Here is an 11,093-nt window from a genome sequence, read left to right as displayed (position 1 = left end):
TGCGACGGGGGCGGGGACTATCGCGCTCGGCATCGCAGCATCGGCTTGCGATGTCGTAGTGTGCAAAGTGCCCCTTAGTCTTTGCTGATGACACCAAACTATGTAGGATGTTAAAAACTTAAAAACTGACCTTGATAGTACAATATTACAGAAAGATCTGGATAAGATGTCAGAATGGGCAGATACTTGGCAAATGAAATTTAATGTTGATAAATGTAAAGTAAAGCACCTAGGACGGAGTAATCCTATAACTGCGTATACATTAAATGGAAGTAAACTCGGGACTACAGAACAGGAGAAGGACTTGGGTATTCTCATTACAAATAAGCTGATCAACAGTACTCAATGTCAAGCAGCAGCTGCTAAAGCAAACAAGATTTTATGGTGTTTTTTAAAAGAAAGATTAGATCCCGTGATCCCAACGTATTGTTACCCCACTAGGTCCAAATCCTGTTGCAGAAAATATTCCCCAAACCATGACACGTCCTCCACCCCCTGTCACTGACTTCTTAACACACTTTGGGTTTAGTCTTTCCCCAGTTCGTTGACTAACATAATGTTTCCCATCAGACCCAAATAAATTAAACTTGCTTTCATCGCTATCTATAAAGCACTTCTTCTCTGTCCACACAATATACTCCTCACTAAAGGGGAGTTCAGCCTTTTGATTCTTTCTACTAATGAGAGGTTTGGTCACTGCAGAGTGGGCTTTCAGTCCAAATGCTCTTAAACATCGTGACATTGTATGGCGAGACAGATCCTTACCCTGTTTGGTGCTGAACTGGCGAGCAATTCTAGCTGCAGTGCTGAAACAATTACCCATGGAGATTCTCCACATTATCCTGTCCTCTCTTGGGAAAGCGACTAGTCTTCTTTGGGGAATTGAAAGAGTTTGTGATGTTGTAAAGATGCAATATTCTCGAAATCACAGACTTGCAACAACCAAATTCTCTTGCTAGGGCTGTTAGGGTCACCCCTTTGGCCTTCATCTGGATAATCTGCTGCCGGTGTGTTTCAGTCACTTTGTAACGGCACACCATTTCTGCAAAGTCAGTGCAAACTGAAAAGTTAGGCTGCCAACAGGGTTTGTCAGATAATTAAGGAAATTAGCACTAGGTGCCAGAGTAACACCAATAACTTGCAGGTATCTGAAAGTGTTCTCTAATTTTGATCAGTGTTCTTTTACATTTATTTCATTTACATTTTTATCATGTGCTTTTGAAAAAAATCAATTTATGAAATAAGTTTAAAATACTGTGAATTTCATCATATTAGCATATAATCACGTAGTACTACACAGTGATCGCAACATTTAGAAAATTGTGATCTTCACTGTATATACATTTATATACACACACACTGTGTACACATCACCCCATTTTACAGTCCCTTACAGGGTATGTGATTGATCCCATGACTTGAAAAGTTTTTGTTAGAAGTGCATCTTATAGTCCAAAAAATATGGTAAGTTCCAAAGTAATTTCCCTTCCTCATTTAATTATACGACTGTCTGTTATGTGATTTTTGGACAATCTGTCAATAAAATATTTATTTTGTCCCTGTGTGAGTTATTATTGATGGTCAAGAAAATATGATTTTCCTTGTTTTCATTTTTCCCATTCTAGGTATGATAATGGCTTCTCCCTCTGTGGGATTTTTGATGTTTAAGAAAGTTCCACTTGTGTTTAAAACATTCTGAACATGAAAAAGGCTTCTCCCCTGTGTGAGTTATTTGGTGTCTAATAAGATGCAATTTCTGGGGAAAACATTTCCCACATTCTGAACATGAAAAATGCTTCTACTCTCTGTGACTGTTCTGGTGATAAAGAAGAGTTGATCTACGTGCAAAACATTTTCCACATTTTTCACATGAAAACGGCTTCACCTCTGTGTGAGTTCTCTGATGTCTATTAAGATTTGATTTGGAGTTAAAATATTTCCCACATTCTGAACATGAAAATGACTTCTCCCCTGTATGAGTACTATGATGTTTAACAAGATTTGATTTCCGGCTAAAACATTTTTCACATTCTGAACATGAATATGACTTCTCCCCAGTATGCATTATCTCATGGTTAACAAGACTTAATTTCTGGCTAAAACATTTCCCGCATTCTGAACATGAAAAAGGCTTCTCACCTGTGTGAGTTCTCTGATGTCTAATAAGATCTGATTTGGTGTTAAAACATCTCCCACATTCTGAACATGAAAAAGGCTTCTCCCCCGTATGAGTTCTTTGATGTGTAACAAGATTTGATTTCCAGATAAAACACTTTCCACATTCTGAACATGAATATGACTTCTCTCCAGTATGAGTACTATGATGTTTAACAAGATATGATTTCCGGTTAAAACATTTTCCACATTCTGAACATGAATATGACTTTTCCCCAGTATGAATTATCTCATGGTTAACAAGACTTAATTTCTGGCTAAAACTTTTCCCGCATTCTGAACATGAAAAAGGCTTCTCACCTGTGTGAGTTCTCTGATGTCTAATAAGATCTGATTTGGTGTTAAAACATCTCCCACATTCTGAACATGAAAAAGGCTTCTCCCCCGTATGAATTCTTTGATGTGCAACAAGATTTGATTTCCGGATAAAACATTTTCCACATTCTGAACATGAAAATGGTTTCTCCCCTGTATGAGTACTTTTATGTGTAACAAGATTTGATTTCTGGTTAAAACATTTCCCACATTCTGAGCAGGAATATGGCTTCTCCCCTGTGTGAGTTCTCTGATGATTTACAAGGTTTGATTTATTATTAAAATATTTCTTACAATTGGAACAAGAAAATCTATTCTCCTCTTTGTGAATATTTTGATGTTTAACAAATGTTGTTTCTGGAGGAAAACTATTTCCATTTTTTAATTGTGAAATTGTCTCCTTTTCTTTAAGACCAGTTGGTTTTCTAATGCCTCTTTTGTGACTTTTTTTTATTTTAGTACTCTGTAATGATTCAGAAGAGAGGACCCGTTTTATAGGATCAGATGATAGATCTTTGCTGTGAAAGGAAGATGGGATATCTGGAATAATGTCATTCACTTTAGTTGAATCCTGTGTGATCTCAAAGTCATCTAATTTATAAATTGAAGATGTCAGTTGTCCCTCTGATCTCGTGGTACAGTCATCTGGTAAGAAAAAAAACTGTTATTTTTTTCAGAAAATATGCTTGAAATTAATATTTTTAAACATTTCTACTTAAAACGTCCATAGAAACAGCAAGTTATATAGTAAAATAGAATTATTCACCAAGACAATAACAGCTCACAGTCTAATAGAAGACCTCATGGCATGAACCAGTAGAGTATTGTACGCCACCTAAAATGTTATGTAGGTGAATATGATACCAATATAAACTTCTTCCTTCCCCACAAAAACAAACCCCCACTCAGTTCCATCATGGAAAACCAGAGTATTCCAACATTATAACGACCCCAAACACACCTCCAAGACGACCACTGCATTGCTAAACAAATTGAGGGTAAAGCTGCTGGACTGGTCAAGCGTCTCCAGACCTAAACCCTATTGAGCATCTGTTGGGCCTCCTCAAATGGAATGTGGAGGAGCAGAAGGTCTCTAACATCCACCAGCCCTGTGATATCATCATGGAAGAGAATACAGTGGCTCCTGTGAAGTTCTAGTGAACTCCATGCACAAAAGAATTAAGGCAGTGCTAGAAACTAATGGTGACCACACAAAATATTGTCATTTTGAGCACAATTTGGCAATTTCACTTAGAGGTGTACTCATGTTTGTTGTCAGCAATTTTGACATTAATGGAAGTGTGTTAAGTCATTTAAAGGACACACCAAAATTACACTGTTATACAAGCTGTACACTGACTACTGTGCATTGTATCAAAGTGTCAGATTGTCAGTGTTGTCCCATGAAAATTTATAATTAAATATTTACAAAAATATGAGGGGTGTATTAACTTTTGTGATATACTGTATTTGCAATTTTCACTCCAACATCCACTGGGCGCTAATTCCTGGAAAGTGCCTGTGCAGTTAAAATTGTCACTACAACTATGGAGAAATTCACTGAAGGCTATAATTTCCAAAATGGAGTCCCTTTATGGGACTTTCTCCTGCTCGGGTTTTCTGCTGTTCTGTCACATCAAGTCTTCTGCAAATGTGTCACATCTTATCTGGGATCTGCTCCAGTGACGTCAGCTTCTGTTGTTGAGGGTATGAATTGAGTAACCTGAAATACTTAATTCAGCCATTTCACAGACCCAAATATGTGGTTTAGTTGATGTAGCCTAATATATTTATGAATGTTTTTGTTTCCTACTAACTCATATATGTATATATTCAGTAATATCGGGAAAAGTTTTGAAAGAGCCCATCCCACCAGGCTGCTGTCTCCTCGGTCCAGTCTGCTGAGCACTGGCAGTGACACGCAAGATAACGTCACACCTCAGAAACAGATGGACCTGAAACAACTGAAGCAGAGAGCGGCTGCCATTCCACCCATGATCTCAGAAGGCTTCTCTGAATAAGCATCACAAACTGTTCACATGAAGTGTTACGGTTGCTGCGAGCACTGGAGACTATGTCCAGATTTCTTGCTACTGCACATGTGCGAGCGCTGGAGACTAAGTCCAGATTTCTTGCTACTGCACATGTGCGAGCGCTGGAGACTAAGTCCAGATTTCGTGCTACTGCACATGTGCGAGCGCTGGAGACTAAGTCCAGATTTCGTGCTACTGCACATGTGCGAGCGCTGGAGACTAAGTCCAGATTTCTTGCTACTGCACATGTGCGAGCGCCGGAGACTAAGTCCAATCTTGGAGCCATTGCACATGTGTGGGTGACATCATCGCTGACACGAGGTCACATGTCTCTGACACCTTCTATGCCGATTGGTCGCTGGTCATGTGCTTGTGACGTCTTGCTCGGTGATAGGCCAGCATGACGTCACTCCTGTCGTTCTGGCAGCGGATTGGCTCTGGTGTCCTCCATCTTGGATGAGGCACAGAGTCTATATAAGACCCTGACACACGCCGCATGGTGCTCAGTCCTCTTGGTTCATGCATATGAGTAGACGCTCTGTGCGCGTTCCTCTAGGCATTCCTCTGTCTATGCTAGGTGAGCGCTACCGGCAGGGTAGCGTTCTTATACCTTACAGCTTCGGCTGCTGTCCGTATCCTTACCTCTTAGGGGAGCGGACATAGGCAGGTGCCTGAGGCACATGGTCTGGCTGGGCCTTGTGATTCTACTCGTAGGTGGACGTTGCCGCTAGGGTAACGTTCCTTATACTGCGTCTGGCAGTTGTTCGTATCCTCGCACACTAGGGGAGCGAACAGAGGTAGGAGCTTTGTGCGGCTTACGCTGCTGTTCGTCTCTTTTGCACCACTAGAAGAGCGGACCTAGGCAGGTGCCATATCTAGTGGTTCGTGTCCTCGCACACTAGTGGAGCGAACGCAGGTAGGAGCTTTGTGCGGCTTACGCTGCTGTTCGTCTCTTTTGCACCACTAGAAGAGCGGACCTAGGTAGGTGCCATTTCGCACACATTGCCTTTGTCTCTGTGATTGTTAACAGAGATCATTCCACACACCCTCCAAGTAAGGGAGGAATTGCTTTACTTACTTATTATATCCTTCTGTGAGTTAACAGAGGTATTGCACTCTGCCATAGTCTGCAGCAAAGTCTTTGCACGGTGGACCCTGACTGTCTGATACTTCTTTCGGTTATTATCAGACAGCCCCCCGTAACATTAGGACTGAGCCAAGGGTCTGGCAGTTATGGCAGAATATCAGCAGTTACACCGTTACATACAAGTACTTGAGTCACGGCTCAAGAGTATAGAGGATAAACCTCAGACCATGGTGACATCTGCACATGATCCTCGACTTGCTCTGCCAAACAGATATTCTGGCGATGCCAGATCATGTCGTGGTTTCATTAGTCAGTGTCAGATACACCTAGAGGTCAACTCTTCTCGCTTCTCTACGGAGAGGTCCAGAGTAGGCTTTATCATCTCATTACTTCAGGACAAAGCCTTAGAATGGGCGACTCCCCTATGGGAGCGCTCTGATGTGGTTACTCTGAGACATCAAGACTTTCTTGATGCTCTTAAGGCGGTATTCATGGGTCCGCAGGTTACCCATGATGCGGCCCTGAGACTGTTAGATCTATCTCAGGGTTCGTTATCCACTAGTTCTTATGCCATTGCTTTTAGAACTCTGGTGGCAGAACTAGATTGGCCAGAGAAGGTGTTGATTCCTATCTTCTGGAGAGGGTTGGCAGGCTATGTCAAGGATGCCCTTGCTACTCGTGAGGTCCCTGCTTCTCTGGAGGACTTGATCACAGTTGCAACGAGGATCGATGTACGCCATAAGGAACGTAGACTCGAGGTCTCTTCCTCACGCCCTAAGCATCGGGCTATTCCAGTTGTTGAGGGTCCACTACCATCTTCCTCAGCATCTGAAACATCTCCCACTCCTATGGAGTTAGGTCATACGTTCTCCAGACTACGCAAGTCTGGTCCTCCTATATGTTACGTATGTCGTCAGGCTGGGCACTATGCCAACAAGTGTCCTAGTCGTCAGGGAAACTCCCTGGCCTAGTAACCATTAGAGGGGGGTTACTAGAGACGTCTTCTGCACCCTCTAAGTGTTGTATCCCAGGTCAGCTCTCGTTATCTGAGAATACATGGCCTATTATGGCTTTTGTGGATTCCGGAGCTGACGGGATTTTTGTGTCCTCAGGATTTGTAAAGGGACACAATATTCCCTCTATCATGTTAGAGGCGCCTATTCCTGTCCGTGTTGTTAATGGAACTATGTTGTCTGACTCCATTACATTGAGGACAGTTCCCTTGCGCCTTTCCCTGTCTCAGGGTCACATAGAGGAGATTTCTTTTCTTGTTTTGCCTGAGGGTATAGACGACGTCCTTCTGGGTCTTCCATGGCTTCGGACTCATGCTCCTCACATTGACTGGGAGTCTGACAGCATTATTAGTTGGGGTTCGAAATGTCAGTCCCGATGTCTTCCCTTACCACCTAAGGTCGTTGCGGTTGCATCAACTGATCTCTCTCCCATACCTACACCCTATTTGGATTTCGCTGACGTGTTCTCCAAACAGGGTGCTGAGGTTCTTCCACCCCATAGGCCGTATGACTGTGCCATAGACCTTATCCCAGGTTCGGTTCCACCTAAAGGCAGGGTTTACCCCCTGTCGATACCTGAGTCGGAGGCCATGTCGACCTATATAAGAGAGAGTTTAGAGAAGGGGTTCATTCGTAAGTCTGTCTCTCCCGCGGGAGCTGGGTTTTTCTTTGTTCGGAAGAAAGAGGGTGATTTGCGTCCCTGCATAGATTACAGGGGTCTCAACGCAATCACAATAAAGAACAAATACCCATTACCTTTAATTTCGGAGCTCTTTGACAGACTGAGAGGAGCTCAAGTTTTTACGAAGTTGGATCTGCGGGGTGCGTATAACTTGGTACGAATTCGAAAGGGTGACGAATGGAAGACCGCTTTTAACACCCGAGACGGTCACTATGAATACCTCGTCATGCCTTTTGGGTTATGTAATGCACCCGCAGTATTTCAGGACTTCGTAAACGATGTGTTCAGGGATTTACTGTTATCCTCAGTAGTGGTGTATCTGGACGACATCCTGATTTTTTCTCCTGATCTGGAGACTCATCGTCAGGATGTCGTTCGTGTCCTTTCCCGTTTAAGGGAGCACTCATTGTTTGCTAAACTCGAGAAATGTGTATTCGAGCAGTCCTCATTGCCTTTTTTGGGTTACATTATCTCACAAGAGGGTCTGGCTATGGATCCTGCGAAGCTCTCTGCTGTCCTGCAATGGTCCGAACCTCATTCCTTGAAGGCGGTGCAACACTTCTTAGGATTCATAAATTATTACAGGCAGTTCATACCCCATTTTTCTACTTTGGTGGCCCCTTTGGTGGCCTTGACTAAGAAAGGTGCTAATCCCAAAGCCTGGTCTACTGAGACATCTCAGGCTTTTGAGGCAGTAAAAAGACACTTTTCAACTGCTCCCGTTCTTCAAAGACCCGATGAGAATAAGCCCTTCCTCTTAGAGGTTGATGCCTCTTCAGTGGGTGCTGGTGCGGTCTTGTATCAAAAGAACGGTGCAGGTAGAAAAAGGCCGTGTTTCTTCTTTGCTAAAACCTTTTCACCGGCAGAGAGAAACTATACCATTGGGGATAGGGAACTGCTCGCCTTGAGATTAGCCTTGGAGGAGTGGCGTCACTTGCTGGAAGGAGCGAAACATCCTTTCCAGGTCTATACAGACCATAAGAATCTGACGTACTTACAAACCGCTCAGCGTCTGAATCCTCGCCAAGCCCGCTGGTCCTTGTTTTTCTCCCGCTTTCACTTCTCCATCAACTATCTGTCTGGGAGTAAGAATAACAAGGCAGACGCCCTGTCTCGCTCTATGCTTTCTACCCAGGAAGAGATTGACGAACCTCGTCTTATCCTTCCCTCCAGGGTTTTTCATACGCTCTCCCCTGTGACGTTAGACCAAATCCCACCGGGCAAGACCTTTGTTCCGCCTGATCGACAGAATGATATACTGTCATGGGCCCACACCTCAAAGGTGGGTGGGCATTTTGGTATTAGGCGGACACGAGAGTTACTGGAGAGGTGGTATTGGTGGCCACACTTAGCCAGCCACGTCAAGAGATATGTCGGTTCCTGCTACTCGTGTGCTCGCAACCGTCCATTACGGCAGAGACCGGCTGGGCTCTTGCATCCTTTACCAGTGCCAGATAGACCATGGGAGGTGGTAGGCATGGACTTTGTGGGTGATCTTCCATGTTCACAGGGACATAGATTTGTGTGGGTCATTACGGACCATTTCTCCCGGATGGTTCATCTCGTACCGTTATCGAGAATCCCATCTTCCAGGGTACTAGCCAAACTATTCCTCAAGCATGTCTTTAGGCTTCACGGGATGCCAGATCGTATCATTTGTGATAGAGGCCCGCAATTTACTTCCCGTTTCTGGCGAGATCTTTGTAGCCTTCTGCAAATTGAGTTGAATCTCTCTTCGGCATACCATCCGGAGACTAATGGTTTGGTTGAACGTACCAATCAATCTATGATTATATACCTTCGACACTTTGTTGCTGAGAACCACGATAACTGGTCCTCCCTCCTACCCTGGGCAGAATTTGCCCTTAACAATTCGCTGGCTGAGGCCACTGGGCAGACACCGTTCGTACTCAATAATGGGCAACACCCTAGGGTACCGGTACCGTTTCCCGCTGCTGCACCTCCTCCTCTTGTGGCCGACTGGGCAACTAATGCCAGAGAGGTTTGGGATCGGACTCAAGAGTCGATCCAAGCAGCTAAGGACCGTATGAAGACGGTGTCCGATAGGTTTCGTCGCCCGGCTCCTGTCTTTTCTCCAGGGGACTTTGTGTGGCTCTCTGCAAAACACGTGAGACTTAGAGTGAGCTCTGTCAAATTTGCTCCTCGCTTCCTGGGTCCTTATGAGGTTCTTCGACAGGTAAATCCTGTAGTCTATCAATTGAAGTTACCTGTCCATCTTAGGATTCATGACAAATTCCATGTCTCACTGCTAAAGCCGGCTATTTTACCTCACGCTCGTGAAGTGCACTCTCCTGCCTCTGATTCCTCTCGCTCTAGCTATGAGGTACGAGCCATAGTTGGTTCTAAGATGGTTAGAGGGCGGAGGTTCTTCTTGATAGATTGGGAGGGCTATGGCCCGGAACATCGCTCTTGGGAGCCTGAGGAGGCTGTCCATGCTCCCGACTTAGTTGCCGATTACCTGCGTCGCCGGGAGGGGGGCCCTTGAGGGGGAGGTACTGTTACGGTTGCTGCGAGCACTGGAGACTATGTCCAGATTTCTTGCTACTGCACATGTGCGAGCGCTGGAGACTAAGTCCAGATTTCTTGCTACTGCACATGTGCGAGCGCTGGAGACTAAGTCCAGATTTCGTGCTACTGCACATGTGCGAGCGCTGGAGACTAAGTCCAGATTTCGTGCTACTGCACATGTGCGAGCGCTGGAGACTAAGTCCAGATTTCTTGCTACTGCACATGTGCGAGCGCCGGAGACTAAGTCCAATCTTGGAGCCATTGCACATGTGTGGGTGACATCATCGCTGACACGAGGTCACATGTCTCTGACACCTTCTATGCCGATTGGTCGCTGGTCATGTGCTTGTGACGTCTTGCTCGGTGATAGGCCAGCATGACGTCACTCCTGTCGTTCTGGCAGCGGATTGGCTCTGGTGTCCTCCATCTTGGATGAGGCACAGAGTCTATATAAGACCCTGACACACGCCGCATGGTGCTCAGTCCTCTTGGTTCATGCATATGAGTAGACGCTCTGTGCGCGTTCCTCTAGGCATTCCTCTGTCTATGCTAGGTGAGCGCTACCGGCAGGGTAGCGTTCTTATACCTTACAGCTTCGGCTGCTGTCCGTATCCTTACCTCTTAGGGGAGCGGACATAGGCAGGTGCCTGAGGCACATGGTCTGGCTGGGCCTTGTGATTCTACTCGTAGGTGGACGTTGCCGCTAGGGTAACGTTCCTTATACTGCGTCTGGCAGTTGTTCGTATCCTCGCACACTAGGGGAGCGAACAGAGGTAGGAGCTTTGTGCGGCTTACGCTGCTGTTCGTCTCTTTTGCACCACTAGAAGAGCGGACCTAGGCAGGTGCCATATCTAGTGGTTCGTGTCCTCGCACACTAGTGGAGCGAACGCAGGTAGGAGCTTTGTGCGGCTTACGCTGCTGTTCGTCTCTTTTGCACCACTAGAAGAGCGGACCTAGGTAGGTGCCATTTCGCACACATTGCCTTTGTCTCTGTGATTGTTAACAGAGATCATTCCACACACCCTCCAAGTAAGGGAGGAATTGCTTTACTTACTTATTATATCCTTCTGTGAGTTAACAGAGGTATTGCACTCTGCCATAGTCTGCAGCAAAGTCTTTGCACGGTGGACCCTGACTGTCTGATACTTCTTTCGGTTATTATCAGACAGCCCCCCGTAACATGAAGCCTCATCATGCTTTGGCTCTTTATCAAGAGCAGATCACCAAGGTTTAGGAGGTGGCCCTGGATGGACTAGCAC

General features: G+C 45.1%; 1 protein-coding gene across 1 annotated transcript in view; it reads right to left on the bottom strand.

Annotated features, from left to right (window-relative positions):
• Positions 1–949: 949 nt before the first annotated feature.
• LOC142259303 (uncharacterized) overlaps positions 950–11,093 on the bottom strand; it is a 100,755-nt gene continuing 90,611 nt past the window's right edge. The window contains 1 exon segment of the mRNA XM_075331774.1: positions 950–3,135. Coding sequence (XP_075187889.1) covers positions 1,622–3,135 — 1,514 coding nt within the window. The 3' untranslated portion in view covers positions 950–1,621.

The sequence above is a fragment of the Anomaloglossus baeobatrachus genome (genome assembly GCF_048569485.1).
Source record: "Anomaloglossus baeobatrachus isolate aAnoBae1 chromosome 5 unlocalized genomic scaffold, aAnoBae1.hap1 SUPER_5_unloc_6, whole genome shotgun sequence".
In the NCBI taxonomy this organism is placed as follows: Eukaryota; Metazoa; Chordata; class Amphibia; order Anura; family Aromobatidae; genus Anomaloglossus; species Anomaloglossus baeobatrachus.
Note: the sequence above shows the minus strand (reverse complement) of the source record. Positions and strands in the feature narration are given on the sequence as shown.